This window comes from Penicillium macrosclerotiorum (assembly GCF_028827735.1).
Source record: "Penicillium macrosclerotiorum strain IBT 26536 chromosome Unknown utg000003l_segment0_segment0, whole genome shotgun sequence".
Taxonomy (NCBI): Eukaryota; Fungi; Ascomycota; class Eurotiomycetes; order Eurotiales; family Aspergillaceae; genus Penicillium; species Penicillium macrosclerotiorum.
In genome coordinates this window covers 2,682,386-2,697,584 of record NW_026643083.1, presented here as the reverse complement: position 1 = coordinate 2,697,584, position 15,199 = coordinate 2,682,386, and the positions used below count along the sequence as shown (strand labels likewise).

The 15,199-nt window shown below is 50.0% G+C and overlaps 5 protein-coding genes across 5 annotated transcripts; 4 read left to right on the top strand and 1 right to left on the bottom strand.

Annotated features, from left to right (window-relative positions):
- Positions 1-25: 25 nt before the first annotated feature.
- On the top strand, positions 26-757 carry N7462_003868 (uncharacterized protein; the record flags this gene model as incomplete). Its single annotated transcript, XM_057075594.1, has 2 exons — positions 26-173; positions 303-757. The coding sequence occupies 2 exons, from the start codon at positions 26-28 to the stop codon at positions 755-757; spliced, it is 603 nt and encodes a 200-aa protein (XP_056935099.1).
- Positions 758-1,461: 704 nt separating this feature from the next.
- Positions 1,462-5,823, bottom strand: N7462_003867 (uncharacterized protein; the record flags this gene model as incomplete). Its single annotated transcript, XM_057075593.1, has 8 exons — positions 1,462-1,598; positions 1,654-1,933; positions 1,987-3,033; positions 3,092-3,127; positions 3,185-3,332; positions 3,390-3,460; positions 4,714-5,007; positions 5,146-5,823. The coding sequence occupies 8 exons, from the start codon at positions 5,821-5,823 to the stop codon at positions 1,462-1,464; spliced, it is 2,691 nt and encodes an 896-aa protein (XP_056935098.1).
- A 786-nt stretch (positions 5,824-6,609) lies between these two features.
- N7462_003866 (ubiquitin-associated-like domain-containing protein) lies at positions 6,610-9,331 on the top strand (the record flags this gene model as incomplete). Its single annotated transcript, XM_057075592.1, has 7 exons — positions 6,610-6,696; positions 6,757-6,825; positions 6,892-6,925; positions 6,982-7,128; positions 7,191-8,432; positions 8,491-8,945; positions 8,996-9,331. The coding sequence occupies 7 exons, from the start codon at positions 6,610-6,612 to the stop codon at positions 9,329-9,331; spliced, it is 2,370 nt and encodes a 789-aa protein (XP_056935097.1).
- A 349-nt stretch (positions 9,332-9,680) lies between these two features.
- Positions 9,681-10,407, top strand: N7462_003865 (putative nuclear distribution protein RO10; the record flags this gene model as incomplete). Its single annotated transcript, XM_057075591.1, has 2 exons — positions 9,681-9,912; positions 10,001-10,407. The coding sequence occupies 2 exons, from the start codon at positions 9,681-9,683 to the stop codon at positions 10,405-10,407; spliced, it is 639 nt and encodes a 212-aa protein (XP_056935096.1).
- A 2,913-nt stretch (positions 10,408-13,320) lies between these two features.
- sho1 (osmosensor SHO1) lies at positions 13,321-14,347 on the top strand (the record flags this gene model as incomplete). Its single annotated transcript, XM_057075590.1, has 3 exons — positions 13,321-13,545; positions 13,634-13,756; positions 13,817-14,347. The coding sequence occupies 3 exons, from the start codon at positions 13,321-13,323 to the stop codon at positions 14,345-14,347; spliced, it is 879 nt and encodes a 292-aa protein (XP_056935095.1).
- Positions 14,348-15,199: the final 852 nt, after the last annotated feature.

Below are 15,199 nucleotides of genomic sequence, written 5' to 3'. Positions count from 1 at the left end.
CCCACCACTCTGAAACCACCCCAAGATGCCACATTTCCCCATGAATACAGGATTCGAGTCAAGCCAAGATGCCTCCGAGGACGTGCATCACCCCTCAATCAAAGTCAAGAACCGTCGAAAGAAGTACCTGGACTTGCACCCAGAGTACTTTTCGGCGGATCTCGAGCTAGCCGGTCCGCTTGCTCTTTCCTTGCTGCCAAGTCGAAGCCTGAGCCTGTGACTGTTTGAAACGGGCGCCAGCGCGAAGAGACCACAGCGAAGATCGATGTGTCAAGCTAACTCATACTGAATCACTTTTCTAGACCCCTTGTTGTACGATCGCCTCATTCGCCGATTTCAAACACCGCAAGAAAGAGAAGCGCAGGGACGCGCGAAGGGGTTCTCGGGTGTTCTACAGGCAGATCTGTTACGTTCCGAGGCAAAAATCGACGCGCTTGCACATCCAGATCCTAACGCAATGCTGAGCTACACGCGTGGCCCGAACGGCGAGATCCTTGCCGAGGATCGCGACGATATCCCCGCCAGTAAAGAAGAGGGCGAAAAGGCTTGGCAGTGGGAGATGGGGCTACGATTCATGCGAGGCGATGATGCCGACTTTGACTACACAAATGTCGATGAGAACGAGGATTATGACGATTGGACTGAACAGCAAGAAAAATACTTCGAAGAGGAGGATCCCGAGTGGGTGGTTGATGGTGTTCGCGGTGAGGTTGCTCGGGAGAGACTCCAGGGCGAGACCGGTATTCAGGATTTCTGAAGAGCGAAAACGTTGAGGCATCACCACAATTCTCTGCACAAGACTTGTGCATGTTGCTTTTTCTTCTTTAAACCCTGAGGCTTGTCACCTCATGCCCATTTTCGGGTAATTCCAGTGGTAGTATATCGACTCGCTGGCATTACTGAACCGTCCCCTGGGCCGGATACTGCAAGCGCGTTTCTTACTTCTATATAATAGCTGGCGAGAACTCTAGTCTCACCTTTGACTCGTCGACAAAACTTCTGACTTTGTCGCATTGCGATGATATTTCCAGCCCTATGGATGCTCATTGCCCTGTGGTTGAACTGACTAATTCCTTTGGTTGCCTCATCCAAGACGAACATAGATTTTGCTCTCCTGGACTACAAAAAGGTTCGATGTTTCATGAACAGCGCTCGTGCACCCTTATGGACACGGTATCACGCAACTTCTCGTACCTTTTGGATAGGTAGACAAACGCGCAACTCGAAACAGAATATGGTGACCGGCAAAGTGACGTCGAACCACATCGGATTGTATCTAAGGGCATCAAAGAAAAAATTATTGTCAAGTTACAAGACTCTATTCTTATACGTACACTCTATATAGCATGGGAGTTTATAATGTATGCTTCAATTACATTCGGATCCGATAAAAGGCAGTATCAACTAATGCTAACACCAAGAGCCTTTTGGACCTAAACCTCAGCATGCAAAGCCCAACTTTCAGCTGCTGGCATACATTTCTTGCCGATCAGCTAAAAGTTGAATAGCCTTGTCTCTGAGCTTAAATTTCTGGATCTTTCCACTTGCTGTTTTAGGGAATGCCTCATTCTGTCCAAGGAAGAAAATATGTTTGGGAACTAACATCAAAGGACTTAGCCATGAATGTACAGTATACTTTGTAGGACAACTTACCGAGATGATGGCTCAGCCTCTCGCGCACCCACTGCCGGATCTCTTCAGCTGTTATGGACGTGGAGCCCAGCTCTCGAGGAACAACAAATGCCGCCACGGCCTCACCATATCGGTCGTCCGGGACACCGACGATAGAAACGTTCATGACACCTGCATTTGCCAGCAGGCAATTCTCAATCTCTAAAGGATGAATATTTTCACCTCCACGAATGATCAAATCTTTGATCCGCCCCGTGATGGTTATGTAGCCATCTTCTGACATGGATGCCTCATCTCCAGTCTGGAGAAACGCGTTAGCCAATGTCAATTATCAGTAGATTAGACTAAACTCACGTGCATCCAAACCTTCCCTGTTTCGTCCGTAAGCATCACTTCGGCTGTTTTTCCAGGATCATCCCAGTACTTTTTCATAAGCAGGTATCCGCTAACGGCCAATTCACCGCGTTTTCCAATGGGGAGAATTTGAGTTTTGTTTTCTGGATCCACGACCTTGGCCTCTACATGGGGCATAAGTCTCCCAACTGAATTGATTCTCTTGTCAATCGGGTCGTCTGTCGTTGTCATAGCAGAGACAGGACTCGTCTCAGTCATGCCATAACAAATGGTAAGTTCAGTGAGGTTCAATATTCTGTGAAGTCTCTTCATCAACTCTGAAGGAATACTACTGCCAGCGGCAATACCAGTTCGAAGATATTGGAAGCCCTCTCTCGAGACTTCGCCATCCTCAATCAGACCAAGCTCATCGAGGAACATCGTTGGAACACCATAAAGGGCTGTGCACTTTTCTTCTTGGACCGCTTTGAGGGCAGCTCGGGCGTTGAAAGACTCTGTTGGAAAGACAATGGCGGAGCCGTGAGTTGCAGTCGCCATGTAACCTAGAATAGAGCCGAAACAATGAAATAATGGGGGTGGGCAGCAGACGATGTCATTCGGCGTCAATAACATGCGATCACCTATTTGAGATCCATTATTTAGAATAGAGCGGTGGCTCAAGCAAGCTGCCTTTGGCATGGCAGTAGTTCCGGATGTAAATTGTATGTTCACAATCTCGTCGGGTGAGATGTCCTGTGGAGGCAAGGGGTGACCATCGGAGTGTATATCGGACGTGATCGACGCGAATGTTGTAAGGCTCTTATATGACGAAGTATCTATGCCACCAGAGGAGTTATCAACGACAACAATTTGCCTCAACGAAGGCACTGACGTGGATTCCAAGGTGATGGATGCAGGGTCTGCGATCAAATCTTCGAGAAGGGGAACATTGCTGCGGGGATCTTTCCGGGGAAGATTGGATTCGGTGCTGATGATCAAGTGGCTGGCTTGGAGGTGGCCCAAGGCAGCCACCACTTGCATAGCATTAAAAGAAGGATTGAGAGGCACCTAACCATGGGCCTATAAGTTAGTGGTATGTTTTACAGAGGCGCCCGACAGTTCTTACCAAGATAGCTCCGAGTTTAAACAATGCGTATGTTGCCTGTAATCGATCAACACCCCATTCTTCAAGTTATACACGCTGGGACGCCTCACATACCACAGCATATTCCATTGAATTCCCGAGCATGACCCCAACACGCTCCCCTTTCTTCACCCCGATGGATTTTAGCCCTCGAGCAAGGGCATTGCTTCTGAAGTCGAGGGTGGCGTAAGAAACACGATCATTTTGGTGCTTTGAGATGACACTAAGAAGCTGTCAGCGCGGTGACTTCTATTACCTCTGAGCTCTAGCGGATACTCACGCTGTTCTATCCCCATAATCTGCCACAATCTTCGCAAAATGGTCGCCGACCGTCGATTCAATCAATGGAGGCTGTGAGTTGCGAGACCGACCAGGTTAGCGTTGTGTCTGACTCCAGAGTTTCACACCACAGGATGCTGGTCGACAAAGGCTCACAAGAGAAGATCCACAGGCATAACTTTCCGTCAAGAAGCTTCTTCGGAGCCCTTTGGCAGCCAAATACAGTTGTTTTCTCGAGAGAAGACCAGAGATGTGAGGGCCCTGTATGCGTAGACCTCTGAGAGCTCCCCTGCAAGGACGCATGATTGTGTTTCGGGCTCAATGTCGCGTATTAAAGCTCATATTTGGGGGTTAAGATGAGAGAAAATACTATGAAAACGAGGGCAAAGAGCCCAAATCGCGATGCAAGGGAGTGTGGAAGACAAGGTCACAGCCGAGCATGCACAAATGGCTTGGAGCTTCCCCGCACGCGGACTGCAGAGTGCGGGGTTGAGCGGATCCGAGGTTCGTTCCCACGTCATTTTTTATATCAATGAGCTGTTAAGGGAACGAAATACGGGGTGCCCAGTAGATTGAAAATTAGCAGATTAAATGAACATTCGCATGAAATTCACCTACATGAATAAGAGTCTGATATGAATATATTTTACGAGTTCTAAGGTCCTGAGGTCAAATAGAGTTCGCCTATTGAGTGAGAGGCTTAGCGAGGTAACGTAAAGAAGCATGTGAGTCGTATTGCAAGTCAACGCTCCACCTGATGTCGTACATAGATCGAGTATCACCTTCTACCTGATTATAATTTGAATGATCATAACGTGAGACAGCTTGTCAGCTTCCCCGTGATTTACTACCCGAGATGCGAATCTATAAACTAAATTGTTGTGCGAACACCAGTGAAAAATAGTTCATTTGTGAATTTAATCATAGAAGTACCTCAAACGCCTTCCCTCAATTTCTCATCATTATTTAGAGTAAGACTTCGATGCTTCTATATCAATGGCACTCCATGGACACACAAGAAGGAGAAAAGGAAAAAAAAGCCCGAGGACGGAAGAAACGTGGACCGTCATTAAATCCTCTTGTTAGTTGTGCCTATGCCGCTATTTGGGGGGAGCGATACATGCGTTACTGCCACAGAGACAACGTCTGGTATTCCAATACCGAGGGCCGTAGTGGATCGTAATCTCTTCGAAGATAGAGATGTCTCGACAAGCAATGATGTAAGTCGTATAACGGTCACCTACCAGTGCGCCAGAAAATTGGCAATTTGACTCACAATGATGGTTAATATAACGGGTCCAATTACCGAATCGAGCTGAACTGACCTGACCAAGCCATTGCGAGTTTTGATTCTGGGTCTGCGTCCAGCTTTGCTTTCTGGCACCCCCGGGCAACTTTTGCTGGGCTCTCCTTGCTTGCTCATAAGACTTTGCTGTCTTTTGGATAGACGACTGCTCCAGATTGTATACAATGTCGGGGCATTCCACAGGGTGGGGATAGATTTCTCCCAGATATTCACCCAAGATGTCACCTTTCCGAAAGTTGGCGAGGGCCCTTACACCGATCCCCTTACCTGGATATTCTACAAGCTCAACCAGATCCCCTGACTTGGAGATAATCTGGCAGTCACAGGTTACAGCACTACCACAAATCAGACAACAGGTCCAATTTCGTAAAATACATTGGCAAACCTCGGGGCATTCACAATCTGGGCAACTGGACATTCCCCCTGTCAACTTATGGCAAGCGCAAGGCACCTGGCATATGCAGCCAGCACAGGGTCCAGGCAATTCCTGGCGCTGAAATGGGTGACTGCGAAGACGGCAGCTAAAGCGCTCTGGCTTCCAGTATTGCTCGTTGATATTGATCTGGGCCTGACCTTCGTAAATAGGACGCTTTAGATGGCCATCGTTTAACTGAACGACATGATGCGGATGCTCTTTCGCCAAATTGATTTCTGGTTGCAGGGCCAGTCCAATACCCGGGATATCAAGGTTCGAGTAAGGGAGGAGTGGACCTCGCCAGTCTATATTGCGGGATCGAGCAAATATATCGATGCTGCGTTCATTGAGTTTGATCAGCTTTCTCATCAGGTCAAAGGTCAGATCGCTTTCTTTCAGGTAGGCCTCTCTGAATGCTTCGGATTGGGCACAGATTGCAAACATCCTCCATCCGCTTTCAAACAGGAAAGAGCGAATTCGATTGATGCTAGGGCTTGTCAGAGACGGCTGCATACCCATCAGGCATAGATCTCGTACAGTATAATCTAGAAATTCCTGGATATCACTGGCCAACTTGTTAAAGATAGCCCGATCTTTCTGGGTGGGCACCTTGTTATCAAGATTTTGGAGATACCACACAGAATTCAAGTCCCAATAGATAGCTGCGACAATGTCGCGAGCCAAATCGGCCGAGTAATTGATTTGATCAGACATATTGGGGCAGTGAAAAGAAATGAGGCTGGGAAAATTGCAAGGAAACAAAACATTATGGGAAATCAGGCTTTATATACTTGAATGCGACTCTTGTTGATTGAAAGAGATGCGATACTCACACATTAATTAGGTGAATGCTCTTTACTGATCGTCATTTTGTGAACCACGTTTTGTTTGACTGGAACAAGAGGTCTTGGGTGGTTCTTTGAAAATGTTGACCTGGGAATGGAGTGGGTATTTCAGAACAAAGGACTTGTAACGTGAAGAGGAGATATGAAAGCAAAAAAGTCTCCGAAAATAGAAAAGAAGTTTGCACATATTGCTCTGTCTACACCAAACCCGCATTGTTCACTCTCTAACATGTGTGGTGAATCCACTAGCACTGAATTGAATTTGGAGGTGAAGAAAGACTGGTAAAATATATAGTGAGATGAGTTCTTCAAAATAGGGATTGCAAATGGAGGCCAAAATACCTATCTGGCTCAATATTAGACAATAGAATATTCCAGAGCTGGACTTTTTTGTTCCCTCTATACAATCTGTAGGATGGGCGACAGGGGCAAAACCGGGTATGGGAAGGAAGACGTGGATGAGGGGACAAAGCGGAGCGGCTGGGCGTCATGTGGTGGGGAACGAGCTCCCCGATGCGACAAGCCGTCCTCCGCTCTCCGTCCTCCGTCCTTCATCCTCCCCTTCTTTCAGTGTCCCGACTTCCTGATATGTCCGTGCCTTGACTGACACCGTCTGATTTGGCTCATTTGGCCCAGAAGCCTCCACTTTCAGACCATGGCGTCCGAACCGCCAGAGGACGCTATTGCGAACTTCGTCAGCTTCACCAGCACGACGCGCGAGCAAGCTATCAGCTTCCTCAAGGTCCGAATAACCTTTCTTCTGATTTTCTGGAATGAAAACTAATCCCTTTTTGCCTGATAGGCTAATAACCTGGACTCTCAAAAAGCTATCAACGCCTACTTCGAAGACCCGACAGGTCCCCGGACAAAGGTGAAGCGCTGAAATGGCCGATGTTGGCTGTGTTGGACCAGAAACTAACCAGAGCTCACATAATAGACAACTGGCCTTTACAATGAAAGTAGTGGTTCTTGTATGACTTCTCTTTTCAAGGTCTACCAATTCAGTAACTGATCTTCCCCGCTTTAGCGTTCGGATATGGACAGCAAGACAATGCGCCCAAAATCCCTGCGACAGCACCTCCCTCACGCCCTCCTTCCCGAGTCAACATGCATGAAACAAGTCAAGGCGCTAGAACAGATGACCCAGTCTCTGTGGCAGTACAGAGCAATACGGGTAAGGATCATCTCTGAATTAAGGGATAGTCTGTGTGAATACTGATCATTTGTGAGAAAAAGGCACATCGGGCTCGGGGCAAGGACTAAGTTTGGCGGAGCGTGAAGAACAAGAATTACAACAAGCAGTGGCCATGTCACTGAACCAAGGCATGGGACAGCAGGAGTCTGGAGTGACGGCAATCAATCAACAACCCCACTTTGGGAAGGCAACACGCGATCACTACGACGAAGGGGCATGGGCAATGACCTTGTTCAATGCAACCTCACAGGAAGTTGTTATCAGCCCCAATCCTGAAGATCGCAAAAGGATTGACGGTGAGCCTGCGTTCATTCGACCGACTCAGGATAGCCTCTACCTGGGAGGATTTCTCACCATTCTCCACGAGATTCCCCTTGCGCGAGAAGCTTTGCTGCTTCGAAACAAAGTTCTTTTTGACTATGGGAATGACGCCCAGTGGTGGAATGGGCAACCAATCAATCTTCCTAAAATCGTGACAATTCACGATGGAGCAAGCGGGGATAGCGACTGGGACGATATTATTCATGAGACACAGCGACTGATGGTCTTTCTGGACAAAACACAACGTGCCTTTGGGAGCAGTGATGCGCTGACAAACCTCAAAAGCATGAACGCCCTTTCATCCGACTCAGAAGAAGCGATCGCGAGATTCTTGGAGACATGGCATGCTGCTGCGATTCGGGCCGATCCCGAGAACCCCTTGGCGACCGTTTTCATGACCCAAGCGTATAAAACATCCCCATTCGACGAGGGAGATGAGGCGATTTCGAAAGATCTCTTTCTCTTTGAGCCTCTTGTGGAAGGAGACCACGGACAGACCCTCTACGATGTTTTGGACAATGCCATCTGGAGTGACCGGCCTGGGGAAAGTCTGGATGATGTCTGGCTCGAGCATGTGGGCGATGTGGTCATCATGAAACTCGACGCTTTCGATAATGGCAAGTCTGTGGATGTGAAAGCACCGGCTGTTTTCTACCCAGATCGTTACATGAGCAGTTGTCGAGAACTTGCCATTGAGCTCCGGACAAAAAGACTTCGTGTGCAGGAGGAAGTTCAAGAATTGGAAAGATTGATTCAACGATACACCAAAACACAGGCGACAAAAGGTAGTGCTACGATGAAAGATCTCCTAGACAAGGCAGCAGCGGCAGTGACCTCGGTTCTGTCAAAGAACCCAGCTACTGGAGCGGATTCTATGAGCTCGGAAATGGCAAATCAAAAGTCCGAACGAATTATCAAGGAGTTACAAGCGGTCTCTGCGAGGATTGAGATCAAGGTCAAAGGTGATTGTCGAACTTTGCTTCTACATGTTGAATTTGCTAATGACATAATGAAACACAGAGCTGGAGAGCAGAAAACAGAGCGCCATGGAAACCTTACGCAGCTATTCTAGAGCACTCACAGAACAATCTGAATCTCCCAACGAGCCTCCGCTCCGCAGGTATTCACTCCGCGGAGTCTGCACAGAGCCACATGTAACCTACGTCTTGAAACGGAATGATAACAGCGATCCGAAAGACGTAATGGAAGTCGATGGGGAGAATAACAGTGGTTATCAATGGTGGAGACTCAGCTTCTCCACCGAAGATGGTAGGACCCGTCAGGCTGCGAAGAGAGAGGCACAAGGTGATTCTGCGGCGACGCAAGACGGTGATGTCGTTGGTTATACAGCTCGCAAAGTACGCGAGATCGAAGTGCTCCGAGCGGCCCGCGAAGAGTGGAGGTCTGTCCTTCTTGTATATGCGAGCGACACCGCTATGAGTGGGCAACTTGAGCTTGCGCCCACATCGCTTCAGGTATGATTGGCGGTCTTTTGTGTCTTGATCTCAAGCTGACTCCGAAACAGGCCTTCGTCACCAAGGATAACGAGGCATTCGCCGCCGAGTGCGAACAAAGCACTGCCAATGCGGCTGCAGAGAACCCCCAGGACTCGTCCCCAAAGGCCTCTCAACCGCGACAATCCACTACCCACCAGGGCCAGCAGGTAAATGTTTTTGACTATCAGGTTTCCGACTTCGATAATGACACCGACTCTGAGCAGGAAATGAAAGAGAGGAAAGGATCTAAGCTCGTACCTGGCACTGCGGTGAACCAAGCACCGATGTCTCGCGCGTTGGATGATGATTCGGAATGGCACGCAGGAGACGACACAGAGATGATTGATCACGTGGAGCACGCCTAGGTACCTTGCCTCCTTGGCTTGCATGAGTGATGAAATGAATGAAATGACTTGTAGAGCTACACGCGGCATACTTGCAGTATAGTATATAGCATTGTGGGGAGGGAATGAACCATGTCGTATTACACTTCTTCAAGAGAGCTTCTACATGTAAAAAATTAGCCCGTAGAATGTGCTTTGGTCAGCGATTGTCTATCGAAGGAAATTGAATAATGGAAGTCGAGGCCGGCGGCGGCCTTCAGCCCGGCGGGCTTTGTCTCCACGTTTGCCGTGTTTGCAGTCACCGAGCTCTCGAACGCGAAGTAAACGAAGCAGCCTCCCAACGCGATAATTCCCATCCGCCCCTCAAAAGATGACTCTCGAAAGCGACGCGGTGGCCGGGGCGACCATTGAGCTGCTCGAAGCCCGTTTGCGCCGCCTCACCTATCTCCTCACCGGCGCCACCGACTGGAAAGGAGTTCCGTCCACCCCCGACAAGCCGGCCACCCTCGACGAAACAGTCTCGCGCCGACTCTCCCGTCTTGAGCGGGAACTGGGGAAGCTCAGCCGAGCAGTACCTGCGGTGCGGGATGTGATTCAGCTCCGTATGTGTTTCCTGCTATGGAACCGTTTCCACGCCTCATCTTGCCATGTCCTGTCCGAGCTAACTTGAACCAATTCCCCTCCCTCCAGACGACCAATTCCCCGACCTTTTCCAACCTCAGTCCGCTCATGACATCCCTGAAGGCCTAACGTCTCGAACCCTCGCCTCCATCGTACTCTCCTACGCTACTACCTTCCCCGAGACGGCCTCGCGCCTGACTTCCCTCAATGACCTGCCCGTCCCGGAGGCCGAGTCCTCCGCCGCGCTGATCGCCCTGCAGCCCCAGCTGGACCGGCTGGCGCAGACACAGACCGAACAGGCCGCGATCATCTCCGAGCTGCGTATCCGCACGGCACGTGTGCTGCAGCGCTGGTATGAAGTCGGTCTTGTGGGCAGCGGCGAGTGCTGGGCGGAGTGGGAGGGCAGACTAGAGGACGTGGAGCGCGAGGTCCGTCGCAGAGAGGTGATCAAGGAACGAAGGGAGAATGAGATCTAGAGAGGAAAGCCTTGATCAGAGGGGGTTTTGCCTTGGTGACGGTTGCTGCTGTGGGTATACATTGTGTCTGGTCTTACCCTTCTGCTTATGATATCCTTGATTCGTTTCTTTCTTTCTTTTTCTTGTTGGATCCGATTGAGACCTTTCCATTTGTCTTTCTTTTCGATCGATCCAGGTGCATGGCGTTGGGGGCGTTTTCTTTTCTGTTTGCGTGGATTGCGCATGAGATCTACTCCGGAGAATGGAAGGCCATTTCCAGATTCATTCTCCCGGCAGCTAAAAGCCCGAGCAAAATACCATATGACTTCAATCCTACGTGGTGTGTGCAACCTGAAATCTCTACCTTAAAATCACGATGACTACATCAACGAACTCGTACGAGCTGCACAACCTTGTTCGCCTGGCAGGCCCCGTCGGACTCCCGGTTCAATAGCGCGCCTGTCCCCTGTCGTCGCGACTCAATCATATATTCTGTAGAGAGCACTCGAGCATTGATGCAAAGAAAAAGAGAAAGGAGGTGGAAATGTGATTACCTCCAGTCCCCATGCGCATTCCATCTGAAGTCAGGTGGAATGTAAGGTCCAAGTCCATGCGCGCGATACCCCGGATTGTTCGTCGTCACGAACCCCGGCGGGCCTCGTAGCCGACAGGGGGGTGTGGCGCTTGGAATGGACTTGTGGACCGAGGTCTTGTATTATTGCCGGTCTTATTATCTAAAAAAGGGGGGAGGCGAAGAATAGAAGACTGGGATGTCTGTGCTTTGTCTGTAGTATACACAGGGCGGTGGCAGGGCAAAGCACGGCGTCAGCGACGAGATGAAGTATGAAGTGCTTCTCAACGGTGTCGATCGCTGCGGTAGGAGGCGGAGGATGTACGGAGTACACGTGCGAGGATGGCAAGTCGATCACAAGTACGCGATCCGATCGAAGCCTCTGGGGTGGGGCGCGACGAAGAGGGATCAGGTCGGAGGTCTAATGATCTATAGAATGTGTCGGGAGGTGTACAAAACAAAAACCATATACTCTACATGGCGGTATCCAGAATCGGAGTGAGATGATCGGTATGTTGCGCTTGGCTGTCGGCAAAAGGGACCTTGTTTGGGGTGTAGTTACATTGTTGAGATTCACCATAGAGGAGAAGCGGGATGTGTTTGGCCTAATAACCCATTAGGCCGCGGGAAGGACCTCTCGCCATGCCTGTAGGGTTTCTACTGTTTCTCTCTCTGGGCAGATGTTATTATAGGGGGCTCAACGCCACCAACAGTGCTAGCAGTGGCACAGTTGGTACCGTAGCCATCCTCTTACGACAGCAACAACACACAGTAACTATAAAAATAAAAATAACAACACTCTGTTATCTACCGAGCCTCGTCCACACAGACGAAGCAGCCCGCGTCAGCAGTGTCGGAAAAGCGGAGCCTCGGGCATCGGTGACGAAGGTTTTTAGCCCCCGTATTTATAGATCGCTTGCGCTGCTCGCGAGGACATAGGGTGTATACCAACACAACAAAGGATCTTTTGCGAGCCCGCATCACACTTATTACAGGATCACAAGAATGTAGAATTTCCATGACATGATTTCTGTACGGGTCTTAGGGCGTTACTGAAGAAAAGAGACACACCCAAACCCCCTACAAATTCGGACATGGGGAAATGAAAACCCACCCAAGTCGGAGCATCATTCCAAACCGGATGACAGAATGCCTTGGGAAGCCGCTGAAGTAATCTTAACTAGCCATTTGTGCATTTTTTTTTTTTCAATTTTCATTTTCAACCGTCAAGGTCGAGATCCATTGCAGGATCCCGATCGAAGTTTGGTCCTATCATACGCGGTCTCCTGCTCTCCGTTCATTTCCCGGATTCCACTCTGGTCTCGATTCCAGGGGCGCATCTGTGTGTTTTGGGGCGGGACTCCACTTGGGCCCGGCCCCGTCCTGGGGTGTGATAGGTGGTGCCTGGTGCCTGGTATCGACCGCGTATTGACAATACAGACTTGGTCGCGGAGTGGCCATAGAAAACGGGCCCCGGAATCACCGAAGCGTGCCCGCGAGGGACAGAGGGTGGAGGGCGACCTCGTCGCACGCCGTAAGCCCACGGTAAATACCGAGTATGACGGCCGTCCTGGCCGGGTTACGGGCGTAATCAGAGCTGGCATGCCCCATGCACCAGAACGACCGACACGACGGAATCAACGGGCCTCCCTTTCCTGCTGGTCTGGTCACTGCCACTCTCGTTTTGCTTGTCCACAACTCCTCCTTCCTTCCCTCTTCCACTCATTCCGTCCCTCTTTTCCATCCCACCCTTCGCCTTTCCTTTTTTCAGCCTGGTGCTGTGTCATTCTGCCTCGCTTCACAAGCGGTCCTGCCATCCTTTTCTCTCCTGCGTTTCATCCATCCTCGCCCCCTTGGGTTTTCCCCGCGAACCTTTACGCCAGAAGCCCACACACGCCTTTGTCTCAAACCCACTGAGGTACGAAACCACCACACCACCACCCTTATAAGCGCCCATGCGATCACAATTAGATGGCTTTTTCTGTCCAATGCAATCGTTCAGAGCGTTTCCCTGTCATTGTCAATCCACCTCAGGAGATCGTTCTTGGTGTCCATCGACCCCACGCGATTTGTTTCAGCCCTGATACCTAACAACGCTCTCTTTTCAGGTCGTTTCTCATCGATCCAGCCCTACCGACGTTTCAGTTTGGAGCGCCTGACCATCACAACTTGAAACTGGCAACGCATCCTATATACTACTATACATCGAATCCATCTCGATTCGTCGTGTTCGTGGGATCCCCTCCCTGCAGACATCGTCCAATCCCCTCATCGACTCGACATCCCTTGGCCGTTAGCGCATAAGGATACTGCACCCTCTTCATCACTTCGTCACCCCGCGTCCCTTTGAACGCCCGCCCATCATGTCGAAGTTCCGCCCCAGTAATATCCTCGGCGACCCGTTCGCGCTCGCAACCCTCTCTATCTCGATCCTGGCATGGCTGATCGCCTTCATCTCGTCCATTATCGCGGACATCCAGGCAGATTACCCCAACTACTCCTGGTGGGCTAACTGCTATATGTTCTGCGTGATCGTGGGCCTGGTGGTGACCTTTGGTACTGACACTTGCAATGTTTATGGCGTCGCGGTATGATTGGCCTCTCCTTTCCCCTCTTCCCACGTTCGATATGCGCGTGGGAGTCGAGAAATGAATACAGTACTGATTGTGTGACTAGATTGTGGGATACCTCGCCTGTGGTCTTGTTCTGACCTCCCTCAGTGCGAACAATCTGGTCTATGCCAACCAGGGTTCCATGCAGGCTGCGGGTGCCGGCTTCATCCTCCTTTCAATGATCATTGTTGGTGCCCTTGTCGTCCCCCGTACTTATCGCTACATTGGCTAACTCGACCTCCCATAGATCATCTGGATCTTTTACTTCGGTTCTTCCCCCCAGGCCTCTCATCGCGGATTCATCGACTCCTTCGCCCTGAACAAGGAACAGCCCGGATCCTTCCGTGGCAGCCGCCCCATGTCGAGCGCATTCGGCGGTCGCCCTGAAACCATGGCTACCAGCAACACTCCACAGATGTACACCTCCGCCCAACTGAACGGTTTCGAGACATCTTCCCCCGTATCCGGGTATCCTGGCGGCGCCCCAGGCGCCGAACGCAATTCCTCCCAGCCTCGCTTTGGTGCTCCTAGCGGTAGCCCTGCCCCGGGACCCGCCACTGAGGGACAAGACAATAGCGAAATCCCACAGCCCAGCGAATACCCCTATCGGGCGAAGGCCATCTATTCGTACGACGCGAACCCAGAAGACGCCAACGAGATTAGCTTCAGCAAGCATGAGATCCTCGAAGTGTCCGATGTCAGTGGCCGATGGTGGCAGGCTCGGAAATCGAACGGAGAGACGGGCATCGCACCCTCCAATTACTTGATCCTATTGTGATCGCGTTTTATGTGATGTCTGCTCTCTGTTATTGTTTTCCTGAATTCCTTGCCTTTTTCCCTATCGTGTCGCAAATCTTTACTTCCTTTTGATACCCTCCGGATCTTCTCTCGACATGTGTGTATTTTTTTCCTGGTCTCCTCTTAACGTGATGTCTTGATGGCCTCCCTTTCTTTCTACCCGCTCTTGTGTTTTGTCTCTGTAGGTGACTAGCGTCGGCTGTACTCCATTCTCTTTTTATTGCCTGCTTCGGCAACTCTCATTGTCTTGGGTTGGTCGACTTTGGCGGATTGTTTCCCCGCAAATTTTCTTTTCCCATTCTTTTGTGCGTTATGGTTCAGGTGCACTCATTTGCTTTTTCCTTTATTTTTTTCTGTCTCGCTCTGTTCTACCTGGAAAAATCGGCTCTGGGCCGGGGGTTCATGTTTCGAGAACCCTGATCGAGGTGCTTGATTCTGTCTAGAAAAATCGCAGATTAGTCAGATCTGCGTGTTAGCCATCAACAGTTAAAACCAGCTATTAAATGTTGTACAAGAGCCTAAGATGTTGGCCAAAATGCAATTTGATACTTCTGCTCATCAATCTACCTATTGTTGTAGAGCGCTTGGAAGACTTGTCATACAAACGAGGTTGTTAAGCATCCTCTTTGAGAAGACTCGTGACTTAGAAACTTTATTGATGCCTTGATGGAAATAGTCGTGAAACTTCAGTTGTTCCTGATATGCTCCAAGCCATTGACCTCATAAACAAGCGTATACATGATCCATGTCATTTAGTCAAAATGTCGTCCAGATGTCGCCAGAGCAGTCGAAGAGGTTGCACAACTAATCAAATCCAAGAAGCCGGCCTCAG